The 15727-nt window shown below is 31.3% G+C and overlaps 3 protein-coding genes across 5 annotated transcripts; 1 reads left to right on the forward strand and 2 right to left on the reverse strand.

Moving 5' to 3' along the window:
* Positions 1–580: 580 nt before the first annotated feature.
* On the reverse strand, positions 581–3995 carry LOC101503323 (uncharacterized protein At1g03900). 2 transcript variants are annotated; one of them, XM_004487110.4, is made up of 8 exons: positions 3561–3995; positions 3243–3274; positions 2837–2937; positions 2672–2744; positions 2550–2581; positions 1494–1584; positions 1231–1345; positions 581–1132 (listed from the first exon to the last, which is right to left on the reverse strand). In XM_004487110.4, exons 1-8 carry the CDS (start codon positions 3669–3671, stop codon positions 836–838), a joined length of 852 nt encoding a protein of 283 aa, XP_004487167.1. In that variant the 5' UTR covers positions 3672–3995; the 3' UTR covers positions 581–835. The 2 variants fall into 2 exon arrangements, with proteins under 2 accessions (XP_004487167.1, XP_073222403.1); XM_073366302.1 differs by lacking the exons at positions 2550–2581; positions 2672–2744 and having other exon boundaries at positions 3561–3816.
* A 1312-nt stretch (positions 3996–5307) lies between these two features.
* LOC101502999 (transcription factor bHLH30-like) lies at positions 5308–7363 on the reverse strand. Its single transcript, XM_004487109.3, has 2 exons — positions 6784–7363; positions 5308–5962 (listed from the first exon to the last, which is right to left on the reverse strand). The coding sequence occupies exons 1-2, from the start codon at positions 7048–7050 to the stop codon at positions 5489–5491; spliced, it is 741 nt and encodes a 246-aa protein (XP_004487166.1). The 5' UTR covers positions 7051–7363; the 3' UTR covers positions 5308–5488.
* Positions 7364–10281: 2918 nt separating this feature from the next.
* LOC101502687 (ketol-acid reductoisomerase, chloroplastic) lies at positions 10282–15038 on the forward strand. 2 transcript variants are annotated; one of them, XM_073366306.1, is made up of 11 exons: positions 10282–10347; positions 11085–11530; positions 11635–11727; positions 11884–11949; positions 12074–12214; positions 13139–13366; positions 13491–13608; positions 13683–13822; positions 13957–14124; positions 14200–14355; positions 14494–15038. In XM_073366306.1, the coding sequence occupies exons 2-11, from the start codon at positions 11258–11260 to the stop codon at positions 14860–14862; spliced, it is 1752 nt and encodes a 583-aa protein (XP_073222407.1). In that variant the 5' UTR covers positions 10282–10347; positions 11085–11257; the 3' UTR covers positions 14863–15038. The 2 variants fall into 2 exon arrangements, with proteins under 2 accessions (XP_073222407.1, XP_004487165.1); XM_004487108.4 differs by lacking the exon at positions 10282–10347 and having other exon boundaries at positions 10999–11530.
* Positions 15039–15727: the final 689 nt, after the last annotated feature.

Below are 15727 nucleotides of genomic sequence, written 5' to 3' on the forward strand. Positions count from 1 at the left end.
CGGTTTCGATTTCAAATTTTTATTCACGTTTTTTTTTTGACAATATTAATTCTATTTTTTCTAAATACAAAATTAATTCTTATTTTTTAACAAAAATAAATAATTCTATTTTTATTCTTTGAAGAAGTTGTCAAAACATTTCAATTTATAGAACTATATTTCAATTTTTTATTCTATTTTATTGATAAAAATATAAAAACTATAAATGTACTAGTAAAAGTTATCTCTGAAAAATCAAATTTTCATCTATATCTATATTATATATTCTATATTTATGTATATATAAACATTATATCGAGTTTTTGTGTATAATTTTTCTTTCAAGTTTACATTTTATGTTAACTCTTTCAGGTATAACTTTATCATTCTTTACCTAATCAAATTATTGAATTTAATCATAATTTTAAAAATTGATCTAATTCTAGTTTCCTTAATTTTAATTTTTTTTTTTAAAAAAAAACCTCTCCATCAATGAATTCGTAGTATATTTTTGTTCATTTGTCAAGGTGAATAATGAACTAACACTACTGAGATATTTCCTCTAAAAAAAAAAGTTGAGACATTCCAACTATGAGAAATGTAAACAAAGCATAAAACTGAAATAAAGTGACTCAAAGAACGAGAAAAGCTCTCATACTAGTACCCTACAGTCTAAGACAATCACCAAACGAATAACAAGCATATAAGTTAATTCTTCATGATATTTTGTTGGCTATGAACATAATTGAATCTCCAAACTGAATCAGCAATCTGTGATATACCAGATGAACAAGGTATCCACAATTTTTCATTTTCTTAATCATAACAAATTTTAAACTGCATAATGTATAGGTGGTTAACTAGCTGCTTGAAAATCGCCAAAATCATCGTCTACTGCATCCTGTGTGCTTTCATTTTCAGGAGAATTTCCATGTTCTGTTTTAGAGTTCTCTTCTTCAGCGGTTTTCTCAAGGGTGAATTTTGTGGGTGAGGTTGATGGAGATTTCTGCGGGGTAGCGACAGGTGAACCTGGTGATGAAGGAGGCGGTGGTAACTTAATACAAGGTACAGATTCTTTTCCACCACTCTTTTCTTCTGAGGAGTTGTTTGGACCCTGCTCAAAAAACTTGGACTTCACATTGCTGCCACTTCTCTGCACACAATAAATAGGATAGTATCGAGATCGTGATACTGAGAAAAAGAAGAAAAAGAAAACCTTTTGCACAACAGGAAAAATGCAGATTTGCATACATTGTTCTTGATTTGCAGCACAAGAGTCTCTCCTTCTTTCAAACTATAATCAACTGAGGAACTTTGCTGGTAATGTTGTTCCATCTCTTCAGCAGTTTTCTTTTTGTTCAGATATCTTCAACACAATTAAGGAAAAACATGTTTTACTGATCGGAAAAAAAATAAAATAAAAGAGCATAAGACCTTTATCCTCTACGCCAATGTGAATAAATAAAATGTGAAATAAAAACAGCCAAGTTTTGCAGATAAACTGGTAAGGATACTTCATATGATCGTGTAAGGCAGCTTGAAAGTCATAAGCCTCTGTTCTTTCTCGGAATCCTATGCCAATAAAAGCATGCCGAAGGCGACCGCCTGCATGGTTTTCCAGTAATAAAGACCGAAGTTCAAAAGTAATAAGAAGTAATGCTAATGCAGCATGATAAGTGGAGGTGGGATTAAAGGTATAGAACAGTAAAATTATGGATGCTATATTGGAACTGATAGTAAAACTAAAGCCACTTGGCATTAGAAGAACAAAGAATAATTTTCCCTTGTATTACAGTAGATTATCTCAATATATACAAAGTAGGAGTGTACCAAGAATATGATGTTGGTATGATCATATTCTGGGAACTGCTGTTTTGACGCAATTGGCACAAAAATATAAAGGTCATGATGTTAGGAATATATATGATTGATAAACACTGCTTCTTCGCATATTCAGATTTCAGAAGGACTGAAAATTAGGTATACCTATATTAGTCTAAACTCTCAAACAAAGAATGGCTTTGATAGTTCGATATTTGATGTGTCCTTCTGAAATTTCTGTTCACGTTCTTTTCAGAAAGACTAAAAACTAGGATTTCCTATATCAATTTCAAACAAAGAATCATTTTGATATATTTATTTGTCCTTCTAGTATTTTTGTTCTCATCTAGTGTTTCGAAAATTCAAGAATTACTTAAATAATGAAATATCACATTTATACTAGGGCTGAAGAGAATCGCATTAATTAGACATATGATTGAAAGTGGGTTTCCAAATGCATTTACAAACAAACAAGTCAAGTTCTCAATGAAGACAAAATATACCGTCCACAACTAAAATGGGTTTTGTTATATGCTTCATACAAAGCTAAATTTTCATTTTAATTTGTTCAACGAGGAATAGAAACAAATTCAAGAAAACTGTGCACAACATTGTGAAACATTTTTTGGTGCTAAACCAAACAGGTTCTAGTTATCTTATCACATGCCCTTACCCTGCTACCTTGTCATGAGTAGTAAGATGATCAAGAGAAAAAGAGTAGTATGAATAATATAAATAAAACTTCTCACCTATGTTCTCTTCTATGCGAAGAACAAAATATCTGCAGAAGATGAGTATAATTATTTAAGCATCCTAAAGTACAAAAAGGGATTATAACAACTAAAATCTATCAACAGTTATGGAAAACCACCTGCTGCTGTCAATAACAGGTTCCACAGGATGCGGCTCTCCATTTCTTAAAAATGCCCGAGCATATAATTCACCTAGTTAAATATATTTCATTCAAGTAAAAAGTTTTTTTTAAAAATCTAACTGTATAATAATCTAATTAAAGCAGATTTAATGTGATCTTTACCTGTGTTCTTATCTTCTAGTTTTATGATGCATTCTTCTCCCTTGCTAATGACTTTCAATATCCCTTCCCATGCCCATTTGTTGACATCCCATTCATCAGCCCTGAAATGAACTTCATAGATATAAATGCTGAGCAGATAAATTGGAAAAAGTAGAAAATCAATCCCTTCAGTTCACAAAGAAAACGGTTCTAAAAAGGTTATGAAAGACGCAAAATGATCAAAAGTATAGCAAATGCATTAAACATAACAGTGTAGCACTCTTTGATCGAGGACACTGAAAACCGACACTTCTTTATCAAGGTAGAGTACATTAATAACTTAAACATTATGCTTAAGATGAACTTAAAATATCTCAAACACAACAGATCAGGAGCTATAACTTGCAAATTGCAATTGATCCCAAACCTGTAAGATGCTGCACTCATTCTTGGAGGTATCTGCATAAACAGTAGAAATCCATTAACTTGAAACAACAAAATTTCGATTTCCAAGCCCACCTCATTACAAACAATAAATGAAACATTTTAATTAAAGTAAAAAGGCAACATTCAATGCCACCGTAATTTCTGAACAAGCTTATTGATTCTGAGCACTACCATTAATAATGAAATTAATCAAAATCAAAATATGAATTTCCACCTACCTATCACATACCATTGTGAAAAACAACATAATCAAAATCAAATTTTGAAACATACCCATTAAAAAAATCGCAAGACTTACTATGTAGACGTAACACTCGGGCACTTGAAAGAGAACGAGTTCTATGGGTTCGGTATCTTCAATTTCGTTTCCAATTTTCTCAATGTCGGGAATTTTCTCCTCGTTTTCCATAGAGAAAGATTGCAAATTCGATAGCTGGATATTGGGAGAGAGAATAAAAACGATCTGGGTGTATAGAAGGTGCGGATTTGGGGAGAAATTTGGCAGCTAGAAATCGAATTTGGAATAATTAGGGTTTGAAAGGAAGGTTTTGTGTCTGCTTCTACTGAGGAAGGAGATGGAGCTGCAGTGAAGCGGTTCTGCGTCAAAATAAAGATCACCGTCAGATTTGGATACCTTTAGAATCGGACGGTCTGAAATGGAGGGTTAGGTCTATGAATTGGGAATTTGGGACACTGATTGCTTTGGTTTCAAGTCAAACATACCTAAAAAAATCCTAAAAACAAAGAAAAACATGATACCCTATAATGATAGGCTGGGAAATTCGTGCATGTATTTTTCTTTTTTTGAGAAAAAAATTTGTGCATTTCTTAAAACATGTTAATTATGTGTGAGAAATATTTACATCAAATCTTCCACACAAAGATGTAGGGGTAAAATTCTTTAGATTTTATTTATAAGGGTTTTTAATTTAATTTATACACAATGTAGGCGTAAAATAAGAGTAAAAAAACAACTATCAATATTTATTTGAATCCCTTAATGCACCAATATTTTTAAATATAAAGAGATAAGTATTTTCTCACTAAATCCAATTATTCTTACAAATGGTGTTGTAAAAGATTTAAATTCTAAAAACACGTAGTTATTAGATAATATATGTGAGATCTTATGTCAAAATTTTGCAACTTGTATTAAACTTTAACTTTATAATCAAACTTTTATCATAATTGTTTAATTAATGAACTTAGATTCTTTTCTTTAATATCTTTGTTCATCATTCTTCCCATAACTTGTTCAAGTTTAAATATAAAAAAAATTCAAAAGACGAGACCTACCATAAATCCCCTCATTCAATCTTAAATTTATGAGAATGAATTGAATTGTATAATTCAAAATTTTGTGTGTCATGTGCCACTTATAAGTAGACATGTAAAAATAATATTTTGATTTTAAATGATGGTTGTTAGTATCATATCTACGATTTTTATTCATATGTATTTCAATTTTTTTTTTAAATTTGAAGTGTTTTGATAACTCAATTTTTTTTTTGTCTTTAAAAAGTATCATCTTGCAATTGCAATCATACAATCCAAAAAAAAAATTGAATATTAGTTAATTGCATTGAAAAAAGTAGATATTTTTTAAAAAAATTGTTAAAAAATGGAATACATATGAAAAAAGTCCTTTATCATTCTCCTTGAAGCCTTTCCTGAAAAAGAAAAAATAGAGTTCCAACGTGTCTATAAAATGAAAAAATAATATAGGGACTGAAACACAAATCATTGTATAATACTGGTAAAAAAAAAACTTCAAAAATAGTTGTTCAAAATGTTTTGATTGCTTTATAATAAAATTAAAGGTGAAATAAGAAAGAAAAAGTTGCACAACAAATATATTAAGTTTTTGAGAAATGTAACGTGACACTATCGAACACACTTTTTTTTTCCCACTCCTTTACCTGTTAACAAGTTCTATAAGTTGAAAAACAACAGCACTTTTTGATTTATTTATATCTTTTATTTAATTTGGAATGTAACTCTTGTTTCTTCTTCAAAGTACAATATCATATAATGAGATCACTGAGTGTTTGGTCAAAAGAAGATTGAAAGATGCTGATATTATTTATCAACCTAGCTATCTATGAAAGTTCCCAAATTCACATGTTACATCTTCACAATATACAAATCCATATTAGAAAACTAAAAGGGAATCATTCCATTATATCTACTTCAATTTCCATATCATTTGAATAAAAAAAAAAAAATTTATAAGAAATCTCCTAAAGATGAAGAACTAAATATAGAAATCCTCCTTCTCTTTCTGTTTTCTAAGATATCTTGTGAAACAGAAAATCTATCAAGTACAGATTTAAGAGCTTGGTGAACCGATCCGGCAAGAAACCGACGATACTCGACGTCTTCAAAGTTCTGTTCTTTGCAGCTAATTATTACAAACACATTCTTCATTCTTCCACCCAAAGTTGCAATCTCTGCTCTTATTATCATAAGATGAAGTGCATCAAGTGCTTGTCTTATATCAGATAATAAACCTGGTTTGTATTCACAACATAGCGATGCTCTAATTGAATAAGGGAAACCATTCAATCCACTTTCTTGTTCTTCAACTCTTATCTCATCATTGTCTTTTGGTATCATTAATCCTTCACTTGCTTCTGCTGCATTTATTTTCAGCTCTTTCAAATGTGTGATGACCTCAGCTAGTAAGGATGCCTTGTCCAACTATGTTCAAAAAGTACACATACAAAATTTCAGTATCTCAAGCTATTAAAGATTAACATAATATCTATCAGTTACAGTTAAAAGTTTCAGTGTAGATGCATGTATAATGACCATAAAAGAGGGCAAAACAAATAATTCAACAAGACAACTTGCTAAGGTCAACAATGATCATAAGTTAGCCAAACAAATGTATAATAGTAGGAACTCGGTACAAATGATAAACGAAATGATAAAATGCAAACAATGAAATGCAATGTTTGGTAACGAAGCTCGGCCAAGTATATGCCTAAGTCTCTGACTAGAGAGTTGTTGTAGTTTAGTCTTATTATCAGTGAAAAGAATTAGGGTTCACAGTGTGACAACTCGTATTTAAATACTAGTGTCTAGATTACAACAATATTTCTGAATCGTACCGAGGGTTTTGCCTCCCTACCCGCACACACAAAACAAACATATGGGCCATACATGACAAAATTGTATGTACATTTTATTGTAAACCGGATATACCCGGCACGTAACTGCAGAGAAAAATCTCTTGAGCCAAATAGGAGCACAATGGACAGGAAAGTACTCATGGAGAGCTTTTACGAGTCTAAATTCTCAAAGCTACATTCAATATCAGTTTTAAGTTGGAAAAGACTTGAATCATCTCATCCAAGTACTCTTCTGTAAATTATATGTACATTTCACAATAATTGAACGTCTAAAATAATATTATTCCCCTCAATCATGACAGAACTTGTTATCAACATGAAAAAAAGCAGCACTAACCAATTGTAATTCTAAATTAACAAAAAATAAAAAATAAAAAATGAACTAACCTTATTAGCACCTGGAATAACAGTACGAAGTGTATCAAGATGTGCATTGATTCTAGCTCTCCTCCTCCTCTCTGCTTCACTATGATTCTTCAAAGCTTCAATACTTCTCTCAGGTGAAACACCTTTGCGTTCCAATTTAACAGATGCTTCCACAAGTTCTCCCCTTTCCCTATCCAAAACAAGAGAAGAAGATGAAGCATACCCACTTCCAATTACACCTTGAAAACCATCATTAATTCTCATTGGGTCAAAATCTTCCATTTCCATAGTAAAAGAACACACTTCCCAAAAGGGTATACAGAATAACTGAGAATATGGTTTTGGAGACAAAGACAAACAAAAAAGACAACCTTGGAAGAAAGAAGAAGGAAAAAGAAAGGTTGTTTGTGTGTTGTGAAATTGGGGTTGGAGAGTATATGGAAAGAAAGATGCAGTGAAAGTGAAGTGTCTGTGTCAGATGATGATAGTTGAGTTGAGGTTGGTGAGATGCAGCAGAGAGAGAGAGAGAGTAGTGCTGTTCCTGTTCTTCTTCTTCTTCCTCTTATGGTGGGGGACTACATCCACACACTTTTATATACCACTAATCTTTCTCTCCTTTCTTTTTCATTTTCTTTTTAAATATAAAATCAACCAAACTTTATTTTAAATATTCTAAGTGGATTATTTAAAAATTCTTCAAAACTATATGTGTATATATGCCATACACCAGTCATTTGTTATTTATAGTTGTTGCAAATCAAAGCTACAAATAAATTTGCTTTTCAATAGTAAAAAATTAATATGATTCTCTTCATTTTTGAGATAGAGGCCAATACAATTATTTGATTTTTAATAATATTAAAGTTAATTTATGATAGTTGTAAATTAATTAAATTAATTAGAAGTTAGTTGTAATTATTACTTTAAAATCTATATACAAATAGAATCTCACTTCTATTGTAATTAATACTTTCTTTTAATATAATTTTTTTTCTTTCATGCTTAGTTTTTATATTTTTTTATTATTCTATTAGACAATTTGGTAGAAAAATAAATAAATTCTAATTTATTTTTCTTGTTTTTGTTGAATTCATCAGGATATTTAGACAAAAAAATTAATTTACATTAGAGTTTTTATTATTTTTAAAGTTGAGTCGTCGTGAATTATCATTATAATTTCAAATAATTTATTAAATATTGATTACTACAAAAATTTTGTACAAATTATAATTGAATTTTTTATAGGTTAAAAATTGAAAAATGACTTTTAAATTCTGTTTTGGTAAGGATTTTTCTTATTCACACTCATCCTCAAAGCTTTTCTCTCTCTATCTATAAATAGTTTCAACCTTTGATTATTTGAAGAGTCTTTAATGTATAAAATAAGACTTTGTTTGTCCATATAAATTTTATTTTATAAAAGTCAAACTTTGATTAATAATTTTCATCGTTTTCAATTCATATTTATATATTTATTTTTGTTGATACATTTTTAAAGTTTATGACATTTTGTAAATGAGATATTCTTTTTTTTTTTTTTTGGTCTGTAAATATATGAAGTATTCTAAATAGGAGTATGATGTCAATAAGGCTTTTTTTTTTAGCTGGCCAATAATATGATTTATATCACCTAACTGTCTTCATTTCAAATTCAGATTATATATGTTGGATTGGATTTGAATATGTTTGATAAGAGAATGTTGTATTAAAGGTTATAGTTTAGCAATTTTCAAATAATATTTAAGACTCTCATTAATCTCGCTATACCATTTTAAAGATTTAAATAAAGATTTTTCCGATGAAATACTTTTGAGTAGAAAAAGTATTTGTCACCTATGATATTTATGTGAATACTAATCATTAGCTTTCCTTAAATACTATATGGTGCAAAAATACTAACGTTATCTTTATATGAAACCATCTCACATACCTTGTAAAAAAAAAAATCAATAGACAAAGAAAAGAATCAAAATATTCACAAATTTTACTAGAAGATCGTCCAACAGTACTGGAATAGTTCTACTCAACTTATTAGTGGTCCATAATTAGATTTTAATTTATATTTCAAAACTTTACTCTCGTTATAAACTAACACATGGTAAAAAAAAAAGAACTATCCAATAGAAACTCACATCAGTCTTTAAGTCAAACTATCTCTCGAATGCAGAGTGCTGAAATTAACTGTTTGATAAATTTGTCGTAATTAATATCACCAAATTAGCCTTTTTGGAACTGAACAATATATTTGTCCATATAGAAACAATGCAACATATAAAAACAACCCTCACGAGTGGTGCTTCATTTATGGTGCTGAATAATGACAAGTACTACATATTTTAGCACATTGTGAAGGGAATCTTTTGTATGAGTCTAAATTAATTAATTGTTTGCCATTAACTCAATGGTTTTAGGTTCACACAAATATAGAACTGCATTAGCATTTTGCAGTAGTAGGTATTTCTTGTGATATCTAAATTGATTTTCTTTTTTGATAATTTTCCTCTTTCAATTTGATAATTTTAAATTGGTTTTCTTAATTGCCACCATTTGAGTTTCCGTGTCTCTTCCGCATACTAATATTTTAAAACTTGAATTTAATTAATCGAACCATTTAATTGATACAATTGTGAATTATTATCATCTAAAGTTTGGTTATTTGAACAATTTAATTGCTAATTTATTATGGTTCAAGCTATTAAGTAGTTGAACCAATATCTATAAATTGTATTCATTTGTTATTCAATTCAATTTTTAATAGATTGAGTGCATATTCAATTTTATATTAAAATTGACAGAACTCCAATAATTTAATGTAATTTTGTCGATATCTTACTTTATATGATTTGTGGGATATGTATTTAGATTTTGTCACATATTTTGTAATTATTAAATCTAAGTTTTATAAATTAGGCAAAGGCCAATTTTAAATGACACCCTTTAGCCTAAAGAGCCACCTAATCACTTTTTTAATAAGCTAATTAGTCTTATGCCAATCATTTTCCTTTGACAATAGAATAGTAATCCATTAGCCACGTCAATGATGGTGACATAAATGCTAGATAGCAGATTAGCAGTTTTATTTGAACAAACTCATTTAGAGATTCACACAACTTTTATCCTATAATAAATTTTTTTTATTTTTTTTATCTTCTTATAGTAATAATGGCATAAAAGTTTTCTTTTTCTCTAGCTTATCTTAATCCTACTTGTGGTGGTCCTCTTCCTTACAACTTCCGAGACAAATAAGAAATAAATTGTATTTTATCTGTTTGATTTCACGTTTGAGTCTTCAATCTCATATCTTATATTTTTTATTGCAATTTTATCTAAGTTTAAAATTAGACTTCCACTTCAACTTGATTTTTCACTATGATTTTGGTTTTATATCATTTTGCCGTTGTATATTATATTATAAAACTTTTGTCTAAGTGGTTTTTTCTTAATCTCGATGTATAATTCCTCCCTTTGTGTTTCATCTTTTGCCACGTATTTCTTCTATGATGATCGTTCGCCATTATTGTAGGGATTATAGAGTAAAAATGTCTCTTTTGATATTTTGAAGATACCAACTTTTAAATTACAATGGTAATACTATAATTCTCTTCATCCTTTGATCCCCTTTTCCTTTCTTCACCAAAGAAGAGTGATTTATTATCAATATTTTGCTTTAATATCACATCTTTAGATCAATTTTACTCTCTTTTATTTGAATAAGTGCTTTCTACACACATTTAGTTTTACTTTTATGTTTTTGTGTGTGTGATTTCGTTGTCTTAGTGTAACGTTGCATTTGTTTGTCGTCATAGTGCGATGTTTTATTTTTCCGTCTTATAACAATGTTATTTTGTTAAGATTTAGATATTAACTTCGATCAAATATAAATTCAATCAATAACTTTTATATCATTAATGTTATAAGACTAAATATATGAGTATTATGAACATTTCAATTATATCATAGTTGTAGGCTTTATCCCTTTTGTAATATTTTACAGTTTTATACTATTAATATTAGTGATTTGAGTTTGTTAGTAAATTCATTTAATATTTTCGATTAAATTTATAATAATTTGAACGAAAGAGTACCATTTTTAGTAAAAATAAACCTCAAACAATTGTTTCTTAATTATTTTAAATATGAATCCATTTACTCTTAGTCACGGTGTTCTTGTTCTTTCCAATGCTATCGAGCGTATATTCCGAAAGAATTCGTTTTTTCCTTGTTTTTGTCCTTTATTTTCTTTCTCATGAATTATTTTTCTCCATATATCAACCTTTATTATGTCATTCTCTGAGGTCTATTTCTCGTGTCTTTTTTCCCAGAACAAAATATAAATAAAGGGGAAACCAGTAACTTGACGGTCTAAAAAGGTGAAAATACAATCCAAAAATTCAAAAGATCACTTTCTCTCACATAATATAGCGCACGTTAGCACACTCTCATTTGCTTCTCTTTCATTTCCCAATACTTGCTGCAACTTCTTCTTCCTCCGGCAATGGCGACTACCACGTCATCTTATCCGGCTATCTCCGCCACCTCTGAAATCCTACTTAACCCGATCACTACCAGAAGCTTCACCAACACTAACCTTGCACTACAATCTTCGTTTCCGAAACTCGGCTTCAAAACCCTAACTCATCGCCGAAGCACCGGCTCAGCTCTCGCAGCTCGCATGGTGTCAGCGCCGGCGATAACACTCCCGGACTCACTAAATTTCGACACGTCCCTTTTCAAGAAGGAAAAAGTCAACCTCGCCGGTCACGACGAGGTTTTCTTTCACCACTCTCTCTCTATATTTTCTACTAAGCTTTATCGCATTTTCCAGATTATGAACGTTAAACTTTTTTTAATTATTGTTTAAATTAATTGCAGTTTATCGTGAGAGGTGGCAGGGATTTGTTCCATTTGTTACCAGATGCTTTCAAAGGGATTAAGCAGATTGGTGTTATCGGGTGGGGATCACAGGTGATTCATTTCATTGCTATGAAATTAATGCTTAACATATTAAATGAAAACTATATATTTTAATTTTTAAAATGTTATGACTTAATATTTCTTTTGGTGTTGGTAAAAAAAATTCTATGTTTTATATGATTTTTAATTTGGCACTGTAATTACCAGGGACCTGCTCAGGCTCAAAATCTAAGGGACTCACTTGCTGAAGCAAAGTCTGATATTGTTGTTAAGGTGTGATTTTGGTTCTAGTTTTGTTGGTTGGTCAAGTGTCACTGTATTTTTTATAGTGTAATGTGTATATGGTGTAATTGTTTTTTTAGTGGTATGATGTTGAAACATTTTTGTCTTTTTGTAGGTTGGATTGAGGAAAGGTTCTAGTTCCTTTGCTGAAGCTAGAGCTGCTGGGTTTTCTGAAGAAAATGGGACTCTAGGTGATATATGGGAAACTGTATCGAGCAGTGATCTTGTGTTGCTGTTGATTTCTGATTCCGCTCAGGTTAATCAATCCTGGAATATCAAAACTTATTTTAATTCTTATATTGTTCAGTATGTCTGTTTTTATATTTTGATTCATCTCTCGTTGTTTATGTGTTGCTAACACTTTCGATCAGTGGTTTGTGTGATACCAAACTGTGTGATGATAGATATATGATATTTGCATCGATAACAATAATGCATTTTTCTGATTATTAGTTTACCTATGTGGATGGTAAAATCACAAATTTTCTCGAAATTATTGTTTGATGCATATGTTGGAAAATTTCTGGGTTAGTTTCAGCAAAATTATAATCGGTCTCCAGATGTTGTTTCCTTGTGGAATTAAGTGTTTAGCTGTAATTGCTGCTGGTACCAATGCTATTCTACCATCCTGTCCACTTCTATTTCCACAACCCATTGGAAATTGCCTGTAATACCGTCAATTTATTGTTGCTGCTGTTTTCCCTGTTACCATAAACTTACAGCTTGCCAACACCAGCTTACAACACTACCATATGATTAAAATAAATTTTTGTCAATACAAGTGACTAAACATGTCACAGACTCAGTTGCCATTTTGCAGTTTTCTAACAATTTTTTGGTCTCACTCTTATCTCCAATATAGAAAGTTCTTGTTGAAGTTGTGGGATTTTAGAGAAAAGGAGGAGAGAAAATAATAAGGGTTTGAATATTATTGATAATAACTTTATGCCATATTGATTACAAAAGACTCAATACTAATCTTTATTTATAGAGAAACATAGACTCAATCTTAAATCACGAACAAATCATAATAATAAATAATAATGAGAGATATTATAAAATATCTCTGATTATAAGTTGATCCTAGGAAATAACTCTAGATACTTTAATATAGTATAATAGATATTATAAGATATTTTCTAATATTCTAACAGTTCTAATATTTTTATTTATTATGCAGGCAGATAATTATGAAAAAATATTTTCCCACATGAAGCCAAACAGCATACTTGGGCTGTCCCATGGATTTCTTCTTGGGCATTTACAATCGTTGGGACTTGATTTTCCAAAGAACATTAGTGTAATTGCTGTTTGCCCAAAAGGTATGGGTCCATCAGTGAGGAGGCTGTATGTCCAAGGCAAAGAGATAAATGGGGCTGGAATTAATTCAAGTTTTGCAGTCCACCAAGTAATTTATCATTTTCTCCCCCTCATCCTCTCCATAATTTACTTCTATTGTGGGTCTCCAGCTCCTATGTTGACTGGTTGACTGGTTGACTTATTTTGCTTGGGGTAATTATTTTTGTGCCCAGGATGTGGATGGAAGAGCTACTAATGTTGCTTTAGGGTGGTCTGTTGCTCTTGGTTCTCCATTCACTTTTGCCACTACCTTGGAGCAGGAATATAAGAGCGATATCTTTGGGGAGAGAGGTGAGGAATTTCTGCAATGTTTTTTTGTTGTCATTGAAGACATAATTTGTAATTACTGCTTTTGTGAATATTAGGCATTTTACTTGGTGCTGTCCATGGAATTGTGGAATCCTTATTTAGGAGATATACTGAAAGTGGAATGGCTGAAGATCTGGCTTATAAAAACACCGTTGAGAGTATAACAGGAATTATATCTAAAACCATCTCAACCAAGGTTGTATTTTCATGATCATCTAGCATAAAATTATTTTCTTATGGACCCTCCATCCAATAAAACCCTAAAACATGTGCTGCTTCTGTGATACTCTGGAGTTCTGACATAATCTCTTGCACTTTTTATTTGGATAGGGCATGCTAGCTGTGTACAATGCTTTATCTGAAGATGGGAAAAAGGAATTTGAGAAAGCTTATAGTGCTTCGTATTATCCCTGCATGGAAATTTTGTATGAGTGCTATGAGGATGTAGCCAGTGGCAGTGAGATTCGCAGTGTTGTTCTGGCTGGGCGTCGTTTTTATGTAAGGGCATGTTTATTTGCTGTGTATAATAATCAGCATGACAGCGACCTTTAATTTGTACTTGTCTTTTTGCAGGAGAAAGAGGGTCTGCCTGCATTTCCCATGGGTAAAATTGACCAGACTCGCATGTGGAAGGTTGGCGAGCGTGTTCGATCTACAAGACCAGCAGGTGATCAAGGCCCATTATGTCCTTTTACTGCTGGTGTCTTTGTAGCATTGATGATGGCCCAGGTATTGTTCACTTTCAAATTTGGGACTGACTAGGCAATTACTAGTGGCAAAGGATGATATTTCTTTAACTTTTTTGGTAGGTAATAATTTGAGCATAAAATTAACTTTTGTTTTAATTTGTGATTACAACATTTCCAGATTGAGATCCTGAGAAGGAAAGGTCATTCTTACTCTGAAATCATTAACGAGAGTGTTATTGAGTCTGTTGATTCTTTGAATCCTTTCATGCATGCTCGTGGTGTTTCCTTCATGGTTGATAACTGTTCAACCACGGCTAGGTTGGGCTCGAGGAAATGGGCTCCACGATTTGATTACATCCTTACCCAGCAGACCTTTGTGGAAGTGGACAATGGTGCGCCTATTAACCGGGACCTAATCAGCAACTTCATAACAGACCCTGTTCATGGTGCCATTGAAGTTTGTGCTGAACTGAGACCTACATTAGACATTTCTGTGCCACCTGATGCAGACTTTGTTCGTCCCGAGTTGCGTCAATCCAACAATTAGAACATTAATCAATTATGGCTTTTATATTATGTATAGTTTGTTCAAAATAGTTGTTGTATTAGTCCTGAATTTTCAGTTGTTTCTTAATGTTATGTGAACTAGGAATGCTACTTGACATCCTATTCAATATTAATGTAAGTTAATAAAGCATGTCATGCAAGTGTAAGGTGGCTTAAGGACTTTCTTACAACCTTAAATTCGTAATTCTGACAGTTCATTGCAAAAGTAGACAAAAGTTCTAATTTAGATGGATGCCTAAAACAAAACAACTGTTTCTGCACTAGCAAATTACTTAGAAGCAATGTTAACCCTCTAAATGGTCACATTTAAATCATTCTAGACATAGTGCAGCTAGATGATCAGTCGAACCTTTCAAGTTCCGCTGGTATACTTGCATCAAATCGTTTACAGGTTGATGATAAAATGAGCCTTTCAAGTCCAATTGGTCTACTACTTATATAAAATCCTATACTTTATTTTTGTTGATGCAAAGTGGAAATAAAGATCAATGCTAAGGAACCAAAAGAGGGAAAGCTATCCACCTACAATTATAAGCTAATATGAGCTGAATAGAAGGTGGAGGCTTGGGTAATTCAAAGAGTTCAAACTCCCATTTTGATCAAGATTAGTCAGATTATCAACACACTGATTTGCTTTCCGATAAACATGAAATACCTTATAGCTACAACCTACATCAAAAAATATGAGACACTTGATAAATCATCATATTAGTCAACAACAATATTAAAATCCATTTCCACAAAAAGATATGCAATGCTCAAATTTTTAGTCAATCTCAACCTATGAACAAGGCCCCAAAACTCAGATGTACTCCATTCCTACCTATTTATAAGTAAAAGTGGAT

The sequence above is a fragment of the Cicer arietinum genome, chromosome 1 (assembly GCF_000331145.2).
Source record: "Cicer arietinum cultivar CDC Frontier isolate Library 1 chromosome 1, Cicar.CDCFrontier_v2.0, whole genome shotgun sequence".
NCBI lineage: Eukaryota > Viridiplantae > Streptophyta > Magnoliopsida > Fabales > Fabaceae > Cicer > Cicer arietinum.